Below are 27878 nucleotides of genomic sequence, written 5' to 3' on the forward strand. Positions count from 1 at the left end.
CTGAAACACAATTACTATGGAGTAGCTAACACAGGGTAGCCTATTGGTAAGCAGTATTGCCTAAAGGTAAGCAGTATTAAGAATAAATATGTTTAGTACACCAAATGAATGAATATTATTTGGTTTATGAAAACACATTAAAATGGCTCAAATCTTGAGACTATAGAACTGCTCACCATAAAACTATTATGTCTTTGCTTAGTCTAATCACAGTGATAAATAAAAACTGATGCTGAAGTCAGAATAAAGTGCAGGAGAGGGATGTTGCAAAAGAATACACATAAGACTTGGCAACAGAACACCCCGGCAGTAGTCATTAAGGAAGGGATGCACATGCCTAGTCTCTTCCTGCTAACAAGGCCATCTGGTGAACAGTAAAGACCCTCTGTTGTACTCCGAGTGATAATTAAATCATCAAGATTGATTGTGAGAAAACAGATTAAGCTGTAACAGTATTTTAATGCTGTTGCCCAAAGACAAAAAGACACCTCTGGACAGTAGGCAGTGTTGCATGCTGGATGAAACAGCTATGGTTTGTACACACTGCCTGGAAATCAGGTGTAGAATAGACTCATGACAGATAAGAGACTTCGTCCAGAAGATGACAGATTCCTTTGGTGATAGATTTGTTTTGCTAGATGCATTTGTATGCCTCTGTGTCAGCCTATGTCAACAAAAACATTTCTTTGCCAAAGCCAAAAGGAACTGAAATATAATGTGCTACTGCTAATACAGCATAGGGTGTCCCCAGGACAAGCTGAATATTTCAGCAATAAGAACAAGAAAACCAGTGGAGAACTTTGATATCCTGGGAGAACCCTATAGGCATTGTCTGAATTTTGGAGCACACAGTATATTTGCTGAAGTTTACTAAGAGGATGATTACTCCCTTTGGATAGAGGACCCCAAGCATGTCTAACTCCACTATACTTTTTTTTTTTTTAAATCTCTGAAGCATCTGCATTTTGGTTTTTTAAAATTATTGTCATGTGACTACAGCAGTGTAAATCAGAAACCGTAACAGAATGAAAGGAAATAAGGAGGCAGGTCCTGAACATCTTGGCAAGTGCCTCCCTGCACAATCAGAGGGTACTCAGATGTTGTTTCAGATCATGAAAGTGAGGTGATATGGAGCACAAAGAACTCTGAGCTTGCACCACAACCTTGGCCCACATTCTTATGAGTTGCCCCCAAAGATTAGTAAGACTTGGCAGTATTGTGCAATGATACAATTATGTCCCACAACTAGTATGATGGATGGATGAGAATGTATGTCTTGTCTATGATCTCCCAAACAGGAAGACAGGCCATGCCCCATGAATGCTAGGCAGCATTACCCTGGATGTCTTGAACAACGAGGGTTTAGACTAAGCAGTAGGTTTTGCAGATTGTAGCAGCTGTGGCAATGTTGTACTTGCTGACCCTGGATTACTGTGCTACATGGGATATGGTGTGTCTAGCTTCCACAGGGGACAGGATGGGATTGGGCAGGACAGAATGGAATGGAACAGCAGCCCAGAAATAGGTGTTTCAGAACCTGTGCTAGCTTGTGGCTTTCTTCTTCATGAAGTTTGTCATTAGCCCTCACCTGGGAAAGAACATCACCCCCACTGTTGAGAGATGGCAAGCCTGAACACATTGGTAGCAGCTTCAAACAACTTGGTCTGGCTTACACCAAACTGGATTCTCCCTTAGTGCTGACCAATGTAGTGAACAGTTACAGAGCTCTATGTCTAATTGACAACACTGAGTCACACCTTTGTCCTTTTCCGTACCTCTGTGGAGCGTGCAGCTCCCTTGTTCATTGACCTTGAAATTTGGTGATCTGCCTGTGAATTCATTTTTATTTAGTAACAATGATATGAACACCAAAAAGTGGTGGTTGCGTGGTGGCTCTTCAGGCTGTAGGGTGAGTTACAGATATGAACCATGTGCCAGAAGGACATGAGTGTGGTGTGGGACAGACAACATTCCCAAGAGAATTCCATGCAATAGAGTGTGAAGTTGTCTAGGGCACTCTGTGGTGAGTGCTTTAGCTTGTCCCGTCTCTGGAAAACACCTAAGGATACCTCTATCCCAAACAGGATAAATATATCTGATGAGATACCTCACAAAAGATATAAGCACAGATATACAGCTGCAAGATAGAATCATATAATGGTAGGAGCTGGAAGGGACCTCTAGAGATCATCTAGTCCAATCCCCCTGCAGAAGCAGGTCCACCTAGATCAGGTCACATAGGAACATGTCCAGGCGGGTCTTGAAGACCTCCAAGGAAGGAGACTCCACACCCTCTCTGGGCAGCCTGTGCCAGGGCTCCCTCACCTGAACAGTAAATTAATTTTTCCTTATGTTTAAATGGAACTTTTTTTGTTCCAGCTTCTTTCCATTACCCCTTGTCGTGTCACTAGACACAAGAGAAAAAGGGATGCCCCAACGTCCTGACATCCACCATTTAGATATTTTTAAGTATTAATGAGAACCCCCTGCAGTCTCCTTTTCTCTAGACTAACCATCCCCAGTTCCTGCAGCCTTTCCTCATAAGAAAGATGCTCCAGGATTGGTATTGTATTTAAGGACATAGCATTATTTAACCATCTGAAGAAGATTTGTTGAGAACACTAATTATATTTAGGAAAGACGTACTAATGAATTGACTTATATTATTTTTTTTAAATTCTGTCAAAATAATATCTGATGTGTTGTACTCACAACTTTTGGATAACTGACCTAACTGTCCAAGAAGACTGAGTAGGTTACTTCTTCAAGTTTTCTCCTCCCAGAGTTAAAAATATTTTCATTGACATTTTGTGGGCATTTTTCTTGTTATGTAGCTACACAGGCACAGAATCTGCATGAAGGAGAAAACACTGGCATTTAGTTGGAAAAAAAAATGTTGAGGGAAAGTATTAAAGAACTTCTTTACTACGTCATCGGATTATATTTTTTCTCTCATTACTTTTAAATATTTCGTTGTAACAAGGCTATATCATGTTTCTGAAGAAACCTAGAATTAAATTAATAGTAATGATATTTTCTTCAGCTTGTACTAAGTCTGTCAGGCACAGATACAGCTGCTTCATTGTGGGAACATCTGTGCCATGTCCATTGTAAACCTATGTCCCTAACAGTGACTGCAGCAGGTTGCTACTTCAAGTGAAAATAATTCCACCTTATTTCTTGCAAGGGTAGGGTTTTGTTCACCTTTTTTTTTTTCTCTACTCTTTTTTTTAATTTTGCTACTCAATTTTCGGTGCTTTTTAAAACCGCTTTACATTTAGCACGTATCTATTTTGCAGTAAGTGACTTTAACTCGGTGTGAAGATCTGCTTTGAACTTCACTGCTTGCACAGGTGAGTTAATGTTGCGGATACTCAGCCCCTCGCCTCCTGCAGTCTACAAAGATGCAAAAAGAAACGTCCACGGTCAGGGGAATGCGCTGGACTAGGCTTGGACTTGGGTTTGGGCTTGGGTTTGGCCTTGGACTGGGCTGGGCTGGGCTGGGCTGGGAGCCCGCTCGCTCCGCGCAGGCCGGCTGGCTCGGGCGAGGGGTTGCTGATGGACAGGTGGGGACCCCGCGGAGCGGCGCCGAGGGGCCGGGCGGCCGCACAGCCGGGCCGGGCGGGGCGGGGCGGGGAGGGGAGCGCAGGGAGGGCTGGACGGCGGGCGGGCACGGCGGGCGGGCACGGGGGCTGGCACCAGGAGACGGAGCTCCCCCGGAGGAGAGGCCGGGCACGGGGTGCCGAGACCTTTCCTGTCGCCGCTGCGTTGTCCGGCGAAAGTGCCGCTTGTCGCTAGCAGCCGCGCCCGGCGGGGCAGTGCCGTCCGCCGCTGCAGCTCCGGGGCGCCGCCGGTGCTCTCGGAGAAGCCAGAGGCAGAGCGGGAGCGGGCGGTGGAAGATGCTGTGCCTCCCGGTAGCCTTACAGTTGCTGCTGCTGCTGCTGGTGCCGTGTAGTCAGGGCACAGAGAGGTGTCCTTCAGCCTTCTGCGAGTGTTCCGACTGGGATGACTACAAGATCACTTGCAGGGACATCCACTTCATTCCTAGCCTTCCGGAGAACACCCAGACCCTGTGAGTACATTAGACGAGAAGGTAGCCAGTTGTCAGTATTCCAGTTTTGCAAGCAAGAGATGCTCTGAGCTAATGCGCTGTGAGACGAGGGAGGGAGGTGGTGAAGGGTTGAGTGCCGTGATTCACCTGGGCAGTACAACATAGTGGGAGCAGCAGTGTGAGGACTCTGTGCAACAGGGAGACGTAGGAAAAGTGACTCTCATACCTTACAGAGATGTGAAGAGATTATTGTTTCTTGGGCTTCAAAAGTTCTGGGTTAGTATATGGGAAAATTAGTCACTGGGCTGTCTGTGGGTAGACTGAGTGGAAGGCTGGATTCTGGGTGGCATGTGCCTAGGGAGTGAGGGGATGGAAGGATAAAAAGAATACAGTTTTGGAACTAAAAAAAAGAATAGAAATTAGATGTGCCACCTCACAAAGAGATCCACAAAAGTTTCTGTGCAGTTTCAGCTTCTTTGCCAAAGCCTGACAAAAAGAATCCATGGGAACTGAGAATCCCAATAGACCATCTGAGAGATGAAGTACTTTGGATAAACAAAAATGTGAAGTATGGGATAGAGCAGCAAATTTGGAGCTTTCCAAAGTGACAGAGCAATTCAAATACTTAAACCTAATTGTTCAATACCATTAGAGGCACCATACAATATCTAGTCTGAGTTCCTACTGCCAGTCCAAGAGAGTATCCTGTCATATCTGTCAGCCCCATAGAGATATATCAGCCAAATTCTCTAGGGAAACTGAAACTTGCACCAGTCAGCTATAATTAAGCAGCTGAATCACTCCTGGCTTTTACTTTATCTCATCAGGCACAAAGTGTTTCTAGTCTCCAAAGGACTGTTAAGTTCTAAGTAGATTATTTTCTGATTAAATAAACAAACTCAAATTTTAAGTGCAGGATAAAACAATAACATTGGTTTATGTCTTGATGATCCTCAGGACTTTATTTGAAAATATGAGCTATGAAGGTATTTGAGCTTATTTGAATGTACTCATCAAGATTTTTTAACACCTGAAGGTAAAGACATAACAAATTGATCACTTACCTGAACAGAGAAAAAAATTGTTATTTCCATTATTTATGCATGCCTTTAATTTTGTTTTATATTTCGATTGCAGTATTTCAGTTGATAAGATTTTAAATAATGCAGATTTTGGTTTTGTTGTTATACTTTTGTATATGGGATTTAGTTTGAAATTGCAATGATGTTACTGTATGTAACATTAGTAGTTCTGTGTAACAAATAATGTATTCTTTCAAATCTACCATGACAAGCTAGAAAATAATGTGGTTTCAGTTTATAGAATTATGCCATTGTACAGGCATTGAAAATAGTTAATAAAAACAATGAGGTCACTTAATGAAATTGGATACTTTCCTTGAAGTACCTACCTGCAGCTTCAGGAATGAAGCACTTTGGCTTCTGGAGCTCCAGTGTTTTAAACACTTGTTATAATGGAGGCTCTTAAGATCATAAGCCACTGTTTCTTAAAAGCCAAAAATACCCAGTGAAAATCTGATTTCCATGGCAAAAGTAGTTACTAAAAATGATTGGGAAATATCTTTTTTCTTTTTATTTTGGATGTACTTTAATCTATACTAACTGGGTGACCATTGCAAACTTCTCAGGAAATGTACTCCCTATGTAGTCATTATAAGACAAGAAAAAATTCCAGGTAATGACAATTGTGACTTTATAGTGTATGGTTGAAAAGGTAGAACATCAGATATATAGTCTATTTGATTTGAAAATAAATGGGAGAATCCTATAAGGAAATAAGGAACGCAAAGCTCTTTTTAAATGAAACAAATGAACAAAACCCCTAACATATTCTACTTCAGTTTGCAGTTTTCTCTGTATTTTTATTTTAATTGCTGAAGTCTGGTGGACTGTGTCTAATTCTGTAGACCATTGCTCTCAGCAAATGACTTAATCTTTCTGTCCATATGTTAAATGGAAGATATAACAGTTACTTATATCTGTTTTTCGTTCAGAGTACTTTCAGATGCTTCAGATTGACTTACTTGCACATGGAGGATAAAACAACACAAAGTTTTCCTCAAAAATTCCGAGGTGTATGCCCTTGATTCTGTCATGTTTTGCATCCTTGCAACTGACAATGGTTTTGAATGAAATACAAAAGCTTCTAAAATAATTGTTAAGAACAAGTTAACACATCTTTGAAATATCTGTATATTATATGTTGAAACTTTCTACAATTTTCCCCAAATTAAAAACTTTGCCACTTTATCTAAATTAACGTTGCTTCTTGGTGGTTATGCTTGAATGTCAAGATTGCCACTTTTAAAACTTTCTTATGTAGCTGTTCAGTTTTGTCGGGTTTGTAAAGCTAAGAGACTGATGAGTCTAGGAATGTTTTGTCAGCTTTTGGAGATGGTGAGCTCTTTTCCAGTGCACAGGATCTTGAAACTCCAATTAAAGTTTCATTGCAATTATTCAGTTGGAACTGTTCTCATTTCTCTACCCTACTTTATGAGACTAGTGTAAGTGTTTTTGATTTTTTAATCAAACCATGATGATAAGAAATTGAAAAAAACCCATTTATTTCTAAACTGTTTTAGTCAAAAAGTGTAATGAACTTCAGCCAGGAATGTGTGTTTGTTTTAAATCCTGTTCAGTGTATTTGTCCAAATACAGCTAATGCAAGTGCTTATCCAGAATGCCTGAGTACACAGATGTTGTTCTTGAGGATGCTTGTTTTTTCAGTACAAGATTTTTCTTTTTTGTGTAGAGTAAACAAAAGAGAAAGAAAAAGATTTTGTGTATTACAGGCAAACTCGTCCTGTTGCCCAAAGTCAAGGATTATATACATCATGCTATGGTAAAAAAGCAGTTCTAAGTGGTATTGAAATACAGTCCTATAAAATGGGAAATTAAGTATCAATAATTTTATCTCATCAATATTATTTCTCATGCTTCTGTCTGCATAGCTGACGCTCTGGCCTGATCTGGCACAGTTTTTCCCCAGCCTGGCCCACCTTCACTTCTGCCTCCTCTTAATCTTGTTCCCACAATCTCCTTTGTGCTGTGACACACTATGGACATGGTCCTGAGGGGATCCGTGTCTCAACCCTTGTCTGACAGTGTTTTTCTCTTTTGCCAGCCTGGTGCTGGAGCAGAACAATAGTTGGTGCTATAACCGCCTATGTGTTTGGTGGAATATATCAGGGGAGATCCTGGCCTTTCAGTACAAGCAGAGCTCCTAGGTTGTGGGGATTACTGACTGCAAAGAATTACTTAGAGATCACCAAAATCCTATGGAACCTTTATCCAAAGACAGAACTGTATTACAATTCTTGAATTATTGTAACATCTTTCTTGACATCATTATGATGAATATTCAGATGGTATCACCATCCCAGCATCATTTCAATGCAGTTCTCAATGGTTTTCATTTTATGAATCTATTATTAGCTGGCTTTAAGTGTTTGCCCTTCAGCAATACAACTAAGATTTGCTTCTTATTTATTTGTTCTCTACATGCCCTGCATTTGCTTACTATAATAACTTCAGATCTCCTTCCTATTTCCAATATCCTCAATACCTTTGCTTAATACCTTGCCTTTGGAAGGAATAGGAAGGAATCAAAATAGGAAGGAATCAAAATGGTTTTCATAAAGGGAAAGCTTGCCTCACAAATGTATTAGTTACTCAAAGAAATCAGAAATATGTGACTATATCGATTTTTTAAATTATATTTTAAAAAAACAAAAACCAAACCTTAAGACAAAAACCAAGACTTAAGACAAACTAATTATTTTACATTGGAAAGAAAGATGTTTTATGGATTGATTGCATGTTTAAGCATAGAGGAAAACAAAGTGATAATAAACTCTGAATTTTCAGACTATGAGGAACTCATCAGCTGAACTTTACTTGGAACTATGACATCAGTCTGAGTGTAGGCTGCTCCTTATTAAGACTGTTCCTAGTTTCTTTTAATCTAAATGTTGTGGTAAACTGCACATAGATATGCTGTGATCTTGGTGAGTTAGCTGTCATTATTATATCTATTTCTCCTTAATTACCTGCTGCCAGCTGTTACTGGTAGCTAAAAATGAGAAATTTTACTGTTCCCTCTGAGTGAGTTTAGTTGCCCTTAAAGTGAGCAGGAGTTACACAGATCCACCGCAGGCAGACCAAAACCTATGGTTTGCTGGTTTAGCTTCATAAAGGTTCATATATTACTTCTTGCCAACATCTTTTAGAAACTGGCCTCATAAGATTTCAGTGTAATGTAATCATAATTACATTGTAAATAAATATTTGGGTTGTGAATGGCTCACTTCCATTTAACTGTAGCAAAAAGATTGTATTTGCTTTCTAACAACTTCTTAAGTAAACTCACTGTCTGTGAAAGTCATGTGGTAAAATACACTGTAATAAAACAATAAGTGCTTGTTTGTGAACAGTTTTTTTCTCTTTCATGATCCAAGGATTATGAGCAATTTGTTACCCTTGCCTCCTTTCTCTTTCAGACTGATGTAGTCCAACCAACTCCTCACTAGAAATATTTTTCTTATCAACTTAATAAAAATAAGATGATGACATTATTTAAGAATCATTTCTAGGCTTAAACATTGGAGTCTAAATCTGAATACTTTTAAAACAAAACCTTTCACATAAAGATCTAATAATCAATAGAGGATTAAGTTTGAAACTTTCAAGTCTTCCTATTGGAGTACTTGTTTCATCTAGCAAAGGTAACTATTCCCTTCACTGCAAAAACAGAAGATAAAATGACAATGTTACTGAAAGGAATTGTCATGTAAGAATTGATGGCAGTATAGCAATTTCCCTTTTCCCCAGATTTTTTCATTTCCTACTCTACCTTCAGTTACTTCCTTTTGTAATTGAATTATTTTAAAAGTAGCCTATGACATCATTAACATGTGGAAAAATATTCTGAAGAAGTACCTTAAAAGGAAATCCTGTTAAGAGCAGAGAAATGGTTTTGTACTTGGTCAGACCAAAAATCCACATAGTCCACAGTCCTGTGCTTGGCAGAGTCCATGAGCAGGTGCTGAGACAAGAGTATAGGAAAAATGTATAATATGTTTCCACATGATATTGTCCTAACTTTTGACAATAAGGGAGTTCATGAGCTGATGTTCTTTTGTCTCTATGCAGAATCAACTATTTTAATGTTGTTTCTGAAAGATGTTTTGCTTTTAAAAGCTTTCAGAGATGAAGTCTTCATAAGGTCCTATCATCAGTCTTTTACAGTGCTTCGCTTTCTTCCTCATGCTTTTCTTGGAATCCTTTCCAAATAATCCACAATTTTCCAGAGATGTGCCATTCTTAAATGCATCAATACCAGTGCTGACGAGGCACTACAAGTAGAATTGGTGTTCTATCATGTAAAACGATATATGTAGAGATGTTAGGAAGAGATGGAGGTTTTCTTCCTGAAAAAAATGTAAGGTATTTCTAGCTGCTGAAGAATGGAATTAGCAAAAATTCCACCCCTTAATTTAATATATTTAATTGAAGTATAAAAGTGAAATGAGTTGTCATCTAAATTAGAAACAATGATTTTGTTAAGCTACAGCAGTGACATTAAGAACATAAGAATAGCCATGCTGATTTACATGAAGGGCCCATTTTGCCAAGCACTCTGTATCTGAGAGCCACAGACAGACTGGAAGGGGAAGAACAGGCCATGCACACTTGATACCCCCTTAATACTTTCCCATCTTCTCACCTTTTTCAGTTGAAGGAATTTCCCGAGCCTGTTCATCAATATATATTTTTGCCTATTTTTAAATTCTCAATGGATCTCTCAGTTGCACATCCAATGTTGCCTTGAGCTTATATTAGCTTCTTGTATCCACAAGGTCTTTTCACAAAGAATTTCACAGGTCTGCTTCCTGTTACACTTCCTTTTTGATTTTGGTGGGTTTGTGTGTTTTGGTTTTTTTTTTAACTTCCTTAATTTATGAATATGTACTAAGCAGCCTAAGTTCTTACCCACATCCCTGTGGAATGTCGTCTACTCTTCTCCTTTGTTTCCTATTTTTAATCAATGATTTATTTGGAGTGCATTTACTCAAACTATTACAAATCTTGGAAATTAACTAGATTCTTTTTTTCTCCCTAACAAACAACTAAATTTTACTTGTATGATAAGTGTCTCTCTTGGGAGGAGATAATTGCATAAACTTATTTTTAATATGTGAAATCCATACATAAATGTTTATACATGTTGGAAAATAACAGTGAAAACTATTTCTTAAGGAAGATCTAAGTAAGGACACAAATTAATATGTTACCTTAGAAACTCATAAATGTGCTCTCTTTGATCAGTGTCAAAACTTTGTTCTATTTACTTGAATATTATCATTCTTATCACAATATTGCAGTACCCTGTTCTCTGTCTTCCTCAGTTTATCTAAGATTCTAAACCAAAAATGCTATGTAGTCTGAAATACCAGCTAGTACACCATTTCTTTTATTACTGTTAATATAAATGTTGTGGAAGCTGACCATGTTTCCATATCTCCTTTTGTTTGTTTTCCTTGTACTTCACTGAAGATTTTAGACAATCTGGTAGGCAGAAAAAAAGTCTTTGAAAGGCTGCCACTGGATTTGTAGTACTGTTCTGGATCCCCTTCAAAATAAATTACAGTTTGAACATCCATTTTCATGGCAGTTGCACTTCTCATACTTAACTGTATTTAACTTTCATTGTCATCACCACAAGTCAACTCCATTACTCACTTTCCTCAAATAGGAAAAATAAAGAAAATTCCATTAATTATTTCATTCATTGTCTATATTACTGTCATCTGTGGACCAAAACCTTGTAACTGTGGGCATTGTACAAGAACATAGATGGCTCTTGTCTACAAAAGTAATGTAGGACTGCAGATAGATACAGACAAATACAGGCATCTGTAAGGCAATTGAAAACTGTGTATTTACACGTGTAATATATGCACATTTCTCGAATAGGGTTGTGTTTATTTCCCTAAGTTGAGCTCTGCCACTATTGTAATTTATAAATGGAAGACATTTAAGGTAAGCAAACCAAAATTACTGTTTGGGTGTGTTTTCAGGAGAAATTCAAGGAGTTTTGAAGTAACTTCCTGTGTAATTTGATTTCTAATAGCCCGGTGAATCTTAGTATTATGAAGAACACTTCTTTACATTTCTCTGTGCTTTTAATGCTTGTCATGTACAAAAAAAAAAATGAGGCTTAAGAAATCTTTCTGAATTTTAAAGGCCTCTCAGGTTTTTTTAAAGCCTGTTTCCTATCTGTCACATATGATCTCAGACTTCCTTTGTCTCACAAAACCAGGTGTCACGTTTTTCACTCAAATGCAATAGAGGGAAATGTCTTAATTTACATTTGAAATGTAAAGAAAATTAAAGTATTCTGTTCTGCCTGCTCAACTAGGCAGATTCCAATCAAACTCCCGATTCTCAAATAAACAAGTGAAGGTTTCTTTAAAGGGACATGGTTCAAGTGGTCTGTAATGCAAACAGAACCTACTTAAATGTTTTCACAGTCTGGGAGAATGGCCTCTGTACTGAAACGACTTTATAATCCATGTCTGTCTCATAGAGAAATCAAGAAAATAAATTTAAAAAAAAAAAGTTGAAAAATGTTGTAATCGTGCAAATGGCGAGAAAGAAAGGCTAGGCAGAAAAAAAGACATCATTTTGGTGGAAAGAGTGAAGATTCTCTTCTTGTGCATCTAAGATATCAATATCACTTCCAAACCACCAGAAAAAAAGTTAATACTGTTGCTCAGAGATATGATTTTACAATCTGTATAGATACACATGTTCAGAATCATATCAGGAGCAAACCTTTTCTTCTGACTCCATAAGTTTCAAAATTGCCATCAGGACTGTCTCAGCTTCAGTTGAATGAATACAGTCATGTTCCAGGTATGACAGAACATTGTAATGAAGATTGCTTCTGAAGAGGATCTTGAATTTTTTTTTTCTTTGTAATTGAATCTACCCACAAAGAAGGAATAGAATTATTTTTCTAATAGCCATGTTAAGCTCCATATTTTACAATTTTTAACCTTTGGTTACTCTCTTGTTGTGACAGAGACTTCCCCTTTTCCCAACTTTCATCAGTCCCTTGGAGGAAGGGAGAGGAATTTCATCACTTTTGTGGTTTAACTCTAGCTCACAACTAGTCACCACAGAAAAGTGAAAGAACTTGTAGGTTGAGATAAAGACAGTTTAAAAGGTAAAGCAAAAGCTGAGCACACAAGCAAAGCAAAGCAGGGAATTCCAGTTCCTGTTTCCCGTGGGCAGGCAGCTGTTCAGCCATCTTCAGGAAAGCCAGGCTCATCATGTGTAACGGCTACTTCAGAAGACAAACACCATCGCTCGAAACATTCCCCCTTCTTTCTATTTCCTCCGGTGTTATATGCTGAGCATGATGTCATGTGATGTGGGATATCCCTCTGGTCAGTTGGACCCCCAGTTAGGGTCAGCTGTCCCGATTGTGTCCTCTCCCAACTTCTTGTGCATCCCCAGCCCACTCACTGATGGGGTGGTGTGAGGAGCAGGAAAGGCCTTGATGCTGTGTGGCTATATAGGTTTTATTGTATCCAAGTCATTCTGTACCTTTAAACATCCTTTTGCAGGTGCTGTAGATGACCAGTGACAAAACATTTTTCTTTTTTTGTTCTGTATTTCTGGCTTAATAATTCCTAACATTCAATTTGCCTTTTTGACCTCTGCAGAGCAGCTGCCAGCAATTACAGGCACTTAGTGATCCTCTGATTAGAAACAATAGTAGCCAGCAATTACAACCTGTTCTTACTCTCTTTTCCTGTAGGAGGTGAACCGCTTCTGACTTCTGCTTTCTGAAATGACATGGTCCCATTTGAACTTTCTTTGCAGCCTTTTATAGACTCTTAGCTTGATATTTCAGAAACATAGCTCTTCTGTTGTATTCAGAGTACTTATTTCTCTGGTGCAGATGAAGCAAGGTAGGGGGCCATTAGGAAAGGTGGCCAGCAGGGAGGCCACGTAATGCCAGACAGATTTTCTGCCCAGAATTAGTTAACCATAATAAATAATTGTAGTCTTTAAAGAACATTTAGTTGTGAGCTGAGAACTGGTAAGACATTTAGAATTGATCATACTGAAAATATGCCAGTGTTTTTAGGAAAGTATAATTTCTATTAGTAGTCATCAGAAAAAAAAGTCCAGGCACTTTCTTTCATCTGTGGGTCTCTCTCAGTTACTAGCTGTAGGCAATCCAGGAGATCCTGGAGTGCATTGAGGACAGCTTCTTAAGCCAGGTAATAGCTTTACCAGAGGGGATGCTAAGCTGTATCATCAGCCACCAACACAAGTGGGCTGATTTGAGACATCAAGATTGGAGACAGCCTGAGCTGCAGTGATCATGCGCTAGTGAAGTTCACAGTCCTGAGAGATATCGAAATAGGTGAAGAGTAAAGTCAGGACCCTGAATTTTAGGAAAATAAAATTCCAACTGCTTAAGGAGTTAGTCTACAGGACCCCTGGGAAACTGCCCTCAGGGGCAAGGGGACAGAACAGAACTGGCAGATCTTTAAGTGTATTTTCCATATAGCACAAGAACTCTACATATCCATGTAAGATGATGCAAAGAATAATGAGAAGGGCTTTTACAGGTATGCCAACCAGAAGAGGAAGGTCAAATAAAGTGTACCGCCCTGATGAACGAGACTGGCAAACTGGTGACGGCAGATGAGGAGAAGTCTGAAGTATTCAACATTTTTTTGCCTCAGTCTTCACTGGCAACCTCTTCCCAAACCCCTCAAGTGAATGGGCCACAAGACTGAGACTAGGAAAGCAAAGTCTCTCTCTGTAAGAGAAAATCAAGTTTGAGAACACCTGAGTAAGATGAAGATATGTAAGTCTACAAGATCTGATGAGATGTTTACCAGAGTCCTGAGGGAACTGGCTGATGCAATTGCCAGCCATTCTCCACGATATTTGAAAACATTTGACATCATGGCAGTCAAATGAAGTCCCTGGATACTGGAAATAGGGGAACATTGCATCCATTTTTAAAAGAGTAGAAAGGAGGACCTAGGGAACTACCCACCTGTCAGCCTCACTTCTATGCTTGAAAAGATCATTGAACAGACCCTCCTAGAAGCTATGCTAAGGCACAGGGCGGACAGGGAATTTGAGCTAGCCAGCATTGCTTCACCAAGGGCAAGTTCTGCCTGACCACCCTAGTGGCCTTCTGTGATAGAGTGACTACATCAGTAGATAATGGAAGAGCTTCTGGTGCCAACTATTTGTATTTCTGTAAGGCCTTTGGTGCAGTTCCTCACAACATCCTCCTCTCTAAATTGCAGTGGTACAGATTTGATGGGTAGGCTGGTCTGTAGATGAGGATTTGTCTGGGTGGCCACATCTAGAGAGTAGTTGTCAAAAGCTCAATGTCCAGATGGAGATCAGTGACAAGCAATGTCACTCAAGGGTCTGAATTGGGATGAGTACTGTTTAATATCTTCATCAATGACATAGACAGTGGGATCAAGCGTACTCTCAGCAGATTTGCAGATGAACCCAAGCTGAATGGAATGGTAGACATACCTGAGGGACAGGATGCCATCCAAAGGGACCTGGACAAGCTCAAGATGTGGACCCTTTTGAACCACATGAGGTTCAACAAAGCCAAGTGCAAGATCCTGCACATGGGTTGGGGTAACCTGCCAGTACCAGTAGAGGCTGGGAGATGAAGGGATTGAGAGCAGCCCTGCAAGAGAAGGACTTGGGGGTACTTATGGAGGAAAAGCTGAATGTGAGCCAGCAACACACGCTCACAGCCCAGAAAGCAAACTGCGTCCTGGGCTGCATCAGAAGAATTGTGGCCAGCAGGTCAAGGGAAGGGGTTCTGCCCCTCTACTCTGCTCCAGTTTTTCTGGCCTCAGCACAGGAAAGGCAGGGGCCTGTTGAGTAGGTCCAGAGGAGGGATATAAACAAGACAAGCTGAGAGAGTTGGGGTTGTTTAGCCTGCAGAAGATAAGGCTACAGGGAGATCTTATTGTGGCCTTTCAATACTTAAAGGAGGCTTATAAGAAGTTCAAAAGATTTCCAGAAAATCACTCTATGGTGCTTGCTTTAGATCCAGACAGTTCGCACTCACTGTCTTGAGACCAAGAGAGAACTAGACTTATTTTAGCATGTGTCAGCAGCTCATTATCACTACCGAGGTTTAAATTGTAATTAATTTACCGTAGATGCTATCATTAATTCTACTTGAGTCCATAGTGTTGGACTTTTCAAAATCCTGAGTATCATTGTTTCCCGTTGACTTGGGTAAGGTATTGAGGCACTAGCTGGATTGCAGAATCTGGAATAGAAACAGTTGACGTAAAGTGGGCTATTTGCAGATGGGATAATTTTTAATTCTTCAAAAAAAACCCCTACTTTTCCTACTCACTAGATTAGTTAAGAGCCACCTAAGTGTGGCTAACAGGCTGCTGTATTACTAGCAGTTTCACAACATAAATTGTTAGGGTTCTCAAGACTTTTTAATGTGCATCCTGTAAACATGAGGACACGTAAGAGCAGCAGAGTCCAGCAGAATACAAAAGCACATGTTTGAAGTTGAGTTTTTGAGGAACTGAGATTGTACCTCACGTTTCTCATCCCTGTTTTGGCAGATGAACATTTGACAGTAATCTATCTGAACTGATGTGAAAATGTTCCATCACGGTTGGTGATAACGGCAGAAATTTTAGGTTGTTTTAAAGCACTTTCTGATGTGGTCCAGTTTTTAAAGTATAATCACCTTTTTTAGACTGTTATAAGGTTCTGTAAATCCATGTTATGGGAAATATCAAATACTTGTTGATTTTGCAAATATATAAGAAGTCTGATTTGTGAAAAATTGCCTTCTTAACTAACAGAAAACATACTATCATTAGCTTTTTGCAAAATTCTCTGTAAACAATTGCTTACTAGTTACAATATTTTCTAAAATTTAAGTCTTTCTCTTTACTTTTACAATTAGAGCAATAAGCTCTGTTTCTCAATTCAAGAGAAGGCTCTTGTGTGCTTCTGAAGTGTAGTGGGCTGGAAATTTACTGTCCAAAGAAAACAATGTAATAAAAACAGACTGCAGTAGTAATTTAAGATTCAGAAGAGTGTAACACTTACAAAATCAGTCTATTAAACAACTGTCAAAATCTTCTCCAAAACTAGAATTTTTTAACTCTCGTGTAAAGCACTTTTTTGGTATTAAGCTCATAAAAACTACCCATCTCTGCAGACAAGGAAAAGATAAAAATTATTTTCCATTGTCATATGACCACTGTCTTTTGAGACATTGTGTGGTATTCTCATTAAGCAAACCTCTTCTTAGTATCTACAAAAGAACCATTTGCAGTACCTCTGCTTTTTAATTGGGCAAGCTGTGTCTGTAGTTAAAACATACTCAAATAGTGCTTGTTTCTACTGGGAATGGCTTTTTGTTTTGTGCTTGTACAGTTCCCAGCACTTGCAAAGTATTACAAGTGTACAAGAAATGCTACCAATACAATGACTGATAAGCAATGGGGAAAAAAAAGTATGCAATGTTCAAAAATTATTTTAATCTGCAGTAGTCTGTGATCCTCTACTGTCACTCATTCGTGTTCTTCATCAGGTCACTTCATTGGGTTGTGGTATGTGTGTGCACAGTAAAGTAGTGCAGAGTTTGTAAATAACTTCAAGAACCCTTAGAACAGGTTTTTCTGACTCACGGTTGTGGTTATGAATAATTCCTTTCACTTTAACTATGAGAAGAATACATACTAATCCTTTGAACCTAGTATATTTCAACTAGATCCCTTTCAGGAATGTGAGTGATATCTTAAGCTGATATGAACTGAAAATGTCAAAGGTAGCTTCCAGTTTTCTTCAGAGCTCATAGGGATGGTTATAGGGCTTGAAAATGTATTTCCACCAAAAAAAGCAGTAACTTATATTTAGAGGTGGGGTTTTTTAATGTTCAATATTTCACATAGTAGTTTATGGTCTTTTCAACTTTATCATAATCTATTCAAGTTTGTCTTGAATAAGGGGAAAATAATTAAAACATCTTTAAACTGAGGACAGTTGACCAAGAGTCCTTGTGTTTAAACATAAAGGAAGGCAAACATCAATGGAGAAAATAATTTATATCCTTCAAATGTTAAACACAAAGGTTTTACAAAGACTTCCCAGTATGCAAAGCAGTTTTGTATGGTTTCTACAAACACTAGTGTTAATGTGGCATAATGTGCAAATTCTCAATGTTTTAAAACCCATTACTTTTTCTTTGTTTAATTGACCTTTGCTACTTTTAATGAGAGAAAAATTTGTATATGAAAAACAAATTTGGAAAATGGAGAGTTTCATGATACGTCAAGTTCAGGATTTTACAGAATCACATATTTAAAATGAAATGATAAATTACCAGTTATCTCTTGCAATTTCTTAGGATATACAAGTGTGTCATTGCAAGTACATTACTTTAAATAAGTCTTCCATGTAAATTTATAAATGCATATTGAAGTATTATCTTCACTGGGATTTCTTACTGTGATATGCAAGAAATACTTCTGTGTGCATTTTATGTGCTCATCTTCCTTTAGCATTGAAATGATAAGCGAAACTTTAAGCCAGTAGCTAGTTTCCTGATTTTTCTTGATATTTTAGTGGTACTGATTATGTTTTTACCTGCTGAGCTAGCATCTTTCTGCAGTTCTTTCTGTTCTTTCTGTTTGTTAGTACCTCATGCAAGTTTAAACTCACATAACCATTTAGGTTAGAAAAGAGCTTTAAGATCACGAAGTCCAACTGTAAACCTAGCACTGCCAAGCTAACCATCATGTCCCTAAACACTACATCTACACATCTCTTAAATATCTCTAGGGATTGTGACTCAACCATTTCCCTGGGTAGCCTGCTCCAACACTTGAGAACCCTTTCAGTAAAGAAAGCTTTCCTTATATCCGATCTAAACCACCCCTGGTACAACTTGAGGCCATTTCTTCTGTCCTGTCACTTGTTACTTGGGAGAAGAGATCGACCTCCACCTCGCTACAACCTCCTTTCACGTGGTTGTAGAGAGTGATCATGTCTCACCTCAGCCTCCTCTTCTCCAGAGGAGAAGTTGCTCTTCATAAGATTTGTTCTCCAGACCCTTCCCCAGCTTCGTTGCCAATCTCTGGACACAGTCCAGCACCTAAGTGTCTTTTGTGTAGTGAGGGACCCAGAACTGGACACAGTATTCAAGGTGCAGCCTCACCAGTGCAGAGTACAGGGCGACAATCACTTCCCTGGTCCTGCTGATCACACTGTGTCTAATACAAGTCAGGATGCCATTGGCTGCCTTGGCCACCTGGGCACACTGCTGGCTCACGTTCAGCTGCTGTTGATTAACACTCCCAGGTCCTTTTCTTCCAGACAGCTTTCCAGCCACTCTGCCCAAAGCCTGTAGCATTGCCTGGGGTTGTTGTGGCCTAAGTGCAGAACACAGCACTTGGCCTTGTTGAACATCATGCAATTGGCTTCAGCCCATCAATCCAGCCTGTCCAGGTCACTCTGAGCAGCCTTTCTGCCCTCAAGCAGGTCTACACTCTTGTTGAACTTGGTGTTGTCTGCAAAGTTACTGAGGGTGCACTTGATCCGCTTGTCCAGACCAATGATAAAGATGTTAAACACAACAGGTCACATTACTGAGCCCTAGGGAACACCACTGCTGACTGGCCAACAATGGGGTTTAACTCATTCACCACCGCTTTTTGGGCCAGGCCATCCAGCCTGTTTTCTACCCAGCAAAGGGTATGTCCATCCTTGCAGCAGCCAAATCATCTCAGCTATTTAAGGATTAAACACCTCTGCTTTGTAGGCATTTAAATGGCATGCTTTCTTTAGCACTGACACTTAGAAATCTATTCAACAACATTAGCAACCTACTGTTTTGCTCGTAAGTGGAGGGTAAAATTGAGTAAGGACAGACTTTCCTGTAAAGTCTTCATTTTTCACTCAAATCTTGCAAGCAGCAGTGGGATGATCACAAAATGAGCACAAATAAGCTCCAATATTGTGGACTAGTGTTTTCTGTTTGCTATAAATTAGCAAGTAACCAACCGGAGTTCTTACCTGTCAGTTTGACAGTGTCCATATGCACCTTGGTTTGTAGGAAAAGGATATATTTAGTGCTAAGAACTTACTTTCAATACAGAATTGTCCCAAATGCTGACCTGCACACTTTAATTTTCAAAGGATCTAGTATTTCTTTAAATTCTTAGGGCTGGGACAGTTTTGATGTATACTTTATGCTATGAATTGTAGGAAGGTAGCTATGTAGTCTTCTTGCATATTCGGAAGTGGTTTCCTACTTGAAGAGTTACTTTGCTGTGCAAGTATTCCACTTGCTCATACCATGTTAGTAATACTGGCATTAGACACTAGGTGGTAATCGTCTTCTGGTAAGCTCAGCATGCATTTCACTGTGTGAAATGCCTTTTTATATCTGTTTTTTGCACCACTGAAAGACAACAATGCATTTCTTTCAGAATAATTTTTAACAATCTTTTTTGTTTAGTTTATGTTGGATTTAGCTAAATATAAACCCCTAGAAATTAATGTGTCAATAATTGTTTACCTAGTCATTATCTTAGCTGTTGTGATTATTTCTCCTATATAAAAGCTGAAAGGTCATCGCTTGTTTTAATTTTCTCAGAAAGATTATATTAATTTGTTACACATATGGTCATTTTTTCCCCATATCTTTGTGGAGATTAGTTAATTTAAGTACTTGCAACTATTTTTACCATGATTCAAATGATAAATATGTCATTTTAGTCTGAGATTCTTTGGATGGTCTCTATTTATTTATTAAGTTATGTAGACAGACATTTTAAAATGCTTTAAAATGAGGAAGCTAAGTGAATAAAATATATATTTACTTCTGCGATCGATCTTACTGAAGTAATATCACAGATGTTGTTAAAATCATGTACATAAGGTTAGATTTCTTAATATAGAAAATGTGAAACGATTTACATTTGAGGAGAATGTTGGTTTCATGTTGATTTTTCACTGATGATTTGCCTCCATCTCCTGCTAACAGACAAGGTCCCCTTGGTGCTGGCATGGCACACTAGATGCTTTTTGCTTCCTTATTTAGGGCTTTAAAGTAGCTGCAGGGATTGCTGCAGACAGGCTGCATCCAAATGAGAATGGTTTCCTTCTCTGACGTTTACTGAAGGTCAAGTCTCTTGTTACTGACAATTTCAGCGAATCCAGGTGCAGCAGTGGTCTGTGAGAAAGGATGGCAGAACCATCAGGATTGAGCAAGTAGATTCAAAGTCCAAAAGGCAGTAAATGGGAAGAAAGATCCATCAAGCCTTGTACTCAACCAAGAGAAGACATGTATTCCAGATTTGCATGTAAGGTGGAGTTCTTTGGTACTCTGTTTTGCACCGAAATGTTCAAGTGTAAAGAAGAAATGTGAGACTCTAGGATAATATCTATTGTATATAATAAATGGTACTTTAAGTGCTGAAGACTTTTATAGGTTTCATCCCAGGATAGATTTGGGAGTGCAGCATGAGTGTTGAATTAATCTAATAGACATTGGAATAAATAGTTTAAGTGAACAGCTTAATATTTTTAATTAGGCAAATATTTCTTTTTGCATTACAAGATATATTTTCTCATGCCAGGGGTATTTGGTGAGTTTTCATTGCTTGATTAAAGGAAGAAGGTTGAAAACCAGGGAGGCTGTGTCACGCAAAATGTAAAAGTATTAAAAATGATTCTGTGTTATTATATGATGCAGAGCAATCATGCAAGCTATCTGTAACGGTAGATGGAATGAGAGAATGTCTGCTTCCCTAAGGTTAGCTGATCGTGTAGCTTGTCAAATGAGATGCTTAAGAAAAGGGTGTCAAAACATGCAGAGAGGCAGACCTCACAGAGAAACAGTAACACAAAGGACAAAACGATGACAAGAAACCAGACTACTCATTGATGAGCTATCAAGAAACTGCAGGTATCCCTTCAAAGAGGTGCCAGCCTGGACTTTGCAGCTGATAGAGATGCATGGATATTTAGCAGAGGTGTGGACAAGGGTGGGTGGAGGATGTGTGTCTGTGTTGGTAAAACTATGCAAATTGATAAAACAACCTGCAGGGGGAGGAGATCAGGGAGAACAAGGAGGAAGAGACATAAAGGGGTATATAAAGGCTCAGTTATGTGTGAAATGGGGCTGGTGGCTGGTCAATACCTTTGACCAAGCCCTGTTACTGATCACCTGTAGTCTGTCTTATATTCTTACTAAATCCTCATAACATTATCTATTATGTGTAGTCACAGCTAAAGTTTTATTAGAATTTGCTAAAACATCATATTTACATGTAATCTGAAGATCATCTTTCTATACAGTAGGAACCTTAAGGAAAAGAAAAGATAGATTAAATCAAAGAGAGAACTAAGTGAACACCCAAACTGTCCAGGCACTTCTGCAAACCTGTTAATGTGTAAATTACTATTTACAAAGTTTTTTGAAGTGCAGTCTTAAATAAGAAAAACCTTACTGTGAAACAACAGAATATACTGAAAGCAATTAACATAGAATCATAGAATAGTAGGGGTTGGAAAGGACCTTTAGAGATCATCCAGTCCAACCCCCCTGCAGAAGCAAGTTCACCTAGATCAGGTCACATAGGAACATGTCCAGGCGGGTCTTGAAGACCTCCAAGGAAGGAGACTCCACAACCGCTCTGGGCAGCCTGTGCCAGGGCTCCCTCACCTGAACAGCGAAATAGTTTTTTCTTACATTTAAGTGGAACTTTTTGTGTTCCAGCTTCATCCCATTACCCCTTGTCCTGTTGCTAGCTACTATAGAAAAAGGGATGTCCCAACCTCCTGACACCCACCCTTTAGATATTATAAATGTCAATAAGATCTCCCCTCAATCTCCTCTACTCCAGACTAAACAGCCCCAGTTCCAGCAGCCTTTCCTCATATGAAAGATGTTCCAGTCCCCTGATCATCTTGATGGCCCTGTGCTGGACTCTCTCCAGAAGTTCTGTGTCTCTCTTGAGCTGAGGAGCCCAGAACTGGACACAGGACTCCAGATGAAGCCTCACCAGGGCAGAGTAGAGGGGGAGAAGAACCTCCCTCGACCTGCTGGCCACACTCTGCTTGATGCATCCCAGGATGCCATTGGCCTTCTTGGCCACGAGGGCACATTGCTGGCTCATGGTTAGTTTATTATCAATCAGGACTCCCAGGTCTCTCTCTGCAGAGCTGCTCTTCAGCAGTTCGACCCCAGCCTGTACTGGTTGTTCCTTCCCAGATGCAGGACTCTGCACTTGTCCTTCTTGAACCTCATGAGGTTCCTCTCTGCCCAGCATTGCAATCAATGCCACTTGCTTAGTTTACAGGGTTGTTTCTAGTTTCATTGTCTTGTACCTGGCTTAAACTGCGTCCTTTTACAGCTCTTAAGTGACAGGACTAATTGATACTGAAACCAACAAAATGTTCATTCATGATTAGGTAGCTCCTAACTGATAGGAGTGTAGGTTCCAGCCACCCCAACAACAGAATTCCTTAGTGCATTTTCAAATAGGACAAATAAATGAAGCACTAATAATGAATCCATGTTTAGCAGTACTAGAAATACAATGCTTAAGAGAGAAGTGAGATTATTATTTACTAGATTCTTGGCTAATGTTCTGTGCATTGATACTGTACAGTGATTAAAGCAAATATGTTTAAGTCTGAATACTTCACTCTATTCACTTATGAATACTTATATTTTTAAGTTTGTCAACCCCTTTTTTTTTCTTAGAAAATATTCTGAAGCCTATGTGGTTTTACACTTGTTTTTTTAAAAGCTTCTTTTTCTCATTATTGAAATAATAAGACCAATTTTAAGAAACTGAGATTCTGCTAATGATTATTTGGGAAGATCAGAAGGGAGTCAAAGTGTGAATTTTTTCAGTTGTTAGCTGAATATCTGTAGTACTTGCTTTTTGGCCAAGAAGTTCTTTACATTCCAAGTTGAGAGGTGTTTGAGGCAGAAGAAAGCAAAAATGCAAATTTCTACAGAAACAGTCTTATGTGTTTCTTATCACAGTTTCATTTTCTTGATGTAAGCAACCAGAGCCTGTCAGGAACATACAAGGTGAACTTTTAGTGTAAATATCAATTCAGAAAGAAACTTTTTAAAATGGCAAACTGTTTTTAATCTATGAAACTAAGAAATGCAAACTAAATCTCATCCAATAATACTTTAAATGTCCCTCTGAAATATTTATTGCTATTTTTAAAACAAGTCATTTAGGGAAAATGGGATTTGTATGCTTTTGTGTCTTTGCAAATATTGATAGCATGTTTGTAATGAAAATGACGTCAGACTTTAGATTCTTCTTTTTGAAAGAATTTGTGTAGCAAATACTGAAGCTTTTTTCTGGATTTATTGAGGCTTTGAATCTGAGTAAGAAAATAAAGGTAGGAAAAAATAGTAGTACTCAGGTTAGCACAGGAGAAATTTTTTTCATTAAATGGTATTGAACATTCTCATATGTGTTGTCCTTGCTTCAATGTAGAAAGGATATTAAATGAGCCTATTAAATACTTGCTTATTAAATAAATGCTTATTTGTACAGGTTTTCTCACTTGGAAGTCTAATGCATATTTTCCAAGTGAAGTTTTTTGCTTTTTTCTGAGAAAGCTTACTTTCTCTGTGAAGATACTGTGGCTGGCTGGAAACTGGATTTATTTGCTACGTTTCAAATTGTAACATGCAGGTTTAAAGAAAATTTCTAAAGCCTGTAAGACAGGAAGAATCATAATCCATTAATATAATGAATTCTCTTTTATTCGTCATATATTCATGCTGTACTGATGCATGTGGTGGTTCTGTCCCACACACAGGACATCGCATTTTCTCCTTGTTGAACTGTGTAAAGTTCCTGTTGACCCATTTCTCCAGCCTGTCAAGGTCCCTCATTCAGTCTGTTCTGTTTTAAGATTTGTTAAAATCTGTCTGAAACCAGAACCAGTCACCACTGTCAGCTTCCTCAAAGGCCTGAAAATACAGACAGATGTTGAAATACAACAGCAAGATCAGTGAAACAGCCAATTTTTACAAATACTTTGTTTACAACTGTGATAATAGATGAGAACATAGTAAAGAAGTGGAGGAGGGAGAAGGATGGGAAAGCACTGGTATGGGTGTCAAGGTGCTATGGGTGCAGGGAAAGACAAGTACACCAACTGACAGGCAAGGAAGGAATAGGCAAGTGGATCAACTGGCATTCCCTTGGTTGGGGGCTCAGTGGGAGCTAGGTGGATTTAGGTCAGGAAAAATATCAACCCACTGTTGGAAAAGTAGAGGTCTTTAGGTTTCCCTTCATTTTTTTAACAAGTATTTGGGGTAGGGAGGGTATACATGGGGAGCAGACAGATGGGATTCATTCCCCCCAGACGACAGGAGTGTACATTCAATTTATATTTTTGCTCAAGGTGGAAGTTTTAAGAATTTCTACAGATATTTTTATTTCTCATAGGCAAGTTCCAGAATCTTCATAAAACTTAAGATGATATTTTTGTCAGTAAAAAATGAATTATTATTATAATCACATACTTGACATTACGAAGCAGAAACCAGAACTATGAAATCATCCAAATTTGTTTATTTCTTTTCGACTGAACTGTTCTTAAACAACAGCTATGGGAAAAATCTATAATTTGTTCTTGATTATTCTTCAGACAACTCACTGTAAAATGTGCAAGTGTATTCCCAGATGTACTGGAAAAACAAATATTACCTCATTACAAGTTATGAGTTTAACAGACATTATAGACTAATTTTCCAAAGCATTTCCTTCTTTTTTGGAGGAGTCAGTCTGCTAAATGTTAAGTATTTCCCTTGAATATTGCTTGTTTTTCTGAAGCCTTCTGAAGACGAGAAAGATACATAATTCTGTTCTCTTCTGAAGTGCATCTTTAACTGAGCTTAAGCTAAAAAATAACAATGTGCATGCCATCTCCACATCAGAAATTTAGGGAGGAAGTATGTTGCATTTATTGCAAAGTGGAGAATTCTGTGCAGGTAGTATGGAATTGCTCTAATACAATTTTGGCTGGTATACCTGAGTTTCTTGCTTCAAATGAGGGATGGGATATCTTTGTGGGGCATGAAATTATTAAAGCCATGCTTCTACTCTTAATATTTCATTGACTTCAAGGACAAATATGTTTGCTGGTCATACTCCAGAGTTCTGGAAGGTCTGTCATTGTCATTGAATGCTGAGTTCCTAGGACCAACGATGCAAGAGGTTGCAATTTAAATTGAGGGAGCACATGAAGCAAACCCAGCCACATAGTGAAATAGGAACAGAAGTGAGCCAAAGGTGGATGCACTGGGAAAAGGGAAGATAAGAATAGAAATATTGGAGCAGAGCTGGAGTTGTGTAGGACTTTTTAATGTTAAATTATACTTATCAAAGGATATTAACTGCCTAATTTTTATTTCTATAGGAGGTTTATGGAGACTCATCTAAGAACAATTCCAAGTGATGCTTTTTCCAATCTCCCCAACATCTCTAGGATGTAAGTTCTGTTTCTTAAATTATTCTGTTAGCTCTTTTACTAAAAATTACTTTCCTTCTCCAAAATTCTGTCTTTGTGTATAAAACCTTCTGAAAAGAAAATATTCTTGCACCTTTGCTGCCTCACCACTTACATTTTAGAACTGCAGGTAGTACTTCCATTGTTTATAATCTGAACTATCTATAGAAAGGCATACTAGGCATTTTTGGATAAGAGCATACCTTTACTGAAATATATGTGATAACTAAGGCTATAAAACTTACTGGGTTTGGTTGGGTTTTTTTTTCAGTTCACAGAATACAAGAAATGGTTTCATTCATAACAAAGGAACTGATTCTATTGATGATCCTTGTTAAAAATTTGTTTCCAGCTCCCACCGTGATTTATAACTCATTTTATTGGAGACCTTGTGGTGTTTCTATACTAGGGATGAACATTCACCAAAACATTAGCATTGGAGTGATGTGAGAGGGACTTCCATTGTGTCACTTCCTTTGGGTGTAAATTGCATGGATGCAATCTTTAAAGGTAGCCTCTACCTATTTGCTTCATGTCAACATTTGTCTTATTGAAAGTAGCTGCCCTTGCACTGCACTGCTTGTTGATGTCTAAAGTTGTCCCACCTTTTTTTCTTCTTCTTGGTGGCTGGCTTATAAACCATCATCTTGTACATGGCTATTTGATGCAGTAAACTTGTCTGCCTACTCCCAGTTCAATCCCTAAACAGTATCAGAATATGGAGTTTTAACTTCCCCGTACTTCACATTTATATGTAGGAAAATAGCATAGATACGGCTGGATATAGCAGTAACCTAACATGACTTGATGCTATGGTAGCATTTCACTCTCCTGCTGGATACCTTCTGGATTACCACATTTCTCTTCCTGTTAGCAATTTTTAAAATCTCATGAAGAATAGACAGTGGTTTAAATTTGAATAGTTTTGCACTTCTAGATTTTTCTTATAGCATAACTACTGCTACAAATCATTAACTCCCACCTTCTTCATGTAAACGTTATGTTGAGGAACAAGTACCTGTATTTTAACTAGAGCTCTTGTGTATATATATCTTGGCCTTGTGTATATATCTTGTATATATACCAGATGTCTTGCCTCTCCCAGCCCATAATTTCCATCAGCAATGAAAACTACCAGATCATTCCTTGTTTTGTGAACTCACTTAAAAAGCTTTCTGAAGTTTCAATAGGGTGATAGAGACTGTGTTTACTGTTCCAAATATAACACTTGATTTTGATATATGGTTTCAACTATATAATTTCTACAAATAAACCTTTTTTCCTCTGTACTGAATAAAAATTTTAGTTGTCCCTATGAACTTTACTTAAACAAAAATTTTGGAGTTACTATTGCTCTCAAATGAATGTGTTTCTATGTACTCTTTATAGGCAGAAATAGAGATCATTTCACTGTACTACTTTGCCAAAGGAATGAAACAAAAAACTTTTCTGTGAAGTGCTCAAGTGCAAAGCTAATTCCTGTCAAAATGCATCACTGTGCAAATGTTTTTATAAAGTATTCAGAGGCAAGAGAAATCTCTGGTTTGCATACTTAAAGTTGCAAATGCATTAAATCTTGGTAGAAGGGCATCACCTGGTATTTTCTATTGACTTAGGACAGGTACAATGTTCATTGCTTTTAAGATCAAGGATAAGGAAACTTTCCCAGGCTTAGGATGATGCTTTGGGATCACGTTTATGAGTACCTCAGAGGCGCTAGACCTGTAGCATCCTGAGCAGTTTTCACCACACTTTCTCCACTGTAGTGGTTTAAGCCCAGCTGCCAACAAAGCACCACGGAGCTGCTCACTCACTCCTCCCTCCTTAGTGGAATGATAAAATGTAACAAAAAGCTCATGGGTTGAGACAAGGAAGGATTACTCGCCAGTTACGATCACAAGCAGAACAGGCTCAATTTGGGGAAAAACCAGAATCAATTTAATCTGCCACCAGTCAAAAACAAAGTGGGATGATAAGAAATACTAACAGATCTTAAAAACCACCTTCCCCCCACCTCTCTTCTCTTCCTGGGCTTACCTACCTGTTCCCAACATCTCTACCTCCTCCTTCCCCTTCAGAGGCACTGAGGGGCAGGGACTGGGAGCCTCTGCCACTCCTTCCTCCTCTCTGGGTCTGGCCATCCAGTCAGTTTTCCACCCAAAGCAGAGTATGTTCATCCAAGCCATGAGCAGCCA

At 38.7% G+C, this 27878-nt stretch overlaps 1 protein-coding gene across 2 annotated transcripts in view; it reads left to right on the top strand.

Annotated features, from left to right (window-relative positions):
* Nucleotides 1–3793: 3793 nt before the first annotated feature.
* Nucleotides 3794–27878, top strand: part of TSHR (thyroid stimulating hormone receptor) — a 63886-nt gene continuing 39801 nt past the window's right edge. For both annotated transcript variants that reach the window (XM_061997885.1, XM_061997886.1), the window contains exons 1-2: nt 3794–4072; nt 25594–25665. In XM_061997885.1, the coding sequence (XP_061853869.1) occupies nt 3900–4072; nt 25594–25665 (245 nt within the window). In that variant the 5' untranslated portion in view covers nt 3794–3899. The remainder of the gene's footprint in view (nt 4073–25593; nt 25666–27878) is intronic.

This window comes from Colius striatus, chromosome 6 (genome assembly GCF_028858725.1).
Source record: "Colius striatus isolate bColStr4 chromosome 6, bColStr4.1.hap1, whole genome shotgun sequence".
NCBI classification, from domain to species: Eukaryota; Metazoa; Chordata; class Aves; order Coliiformes; family Coliidae; genus Colius; species Colius striatus.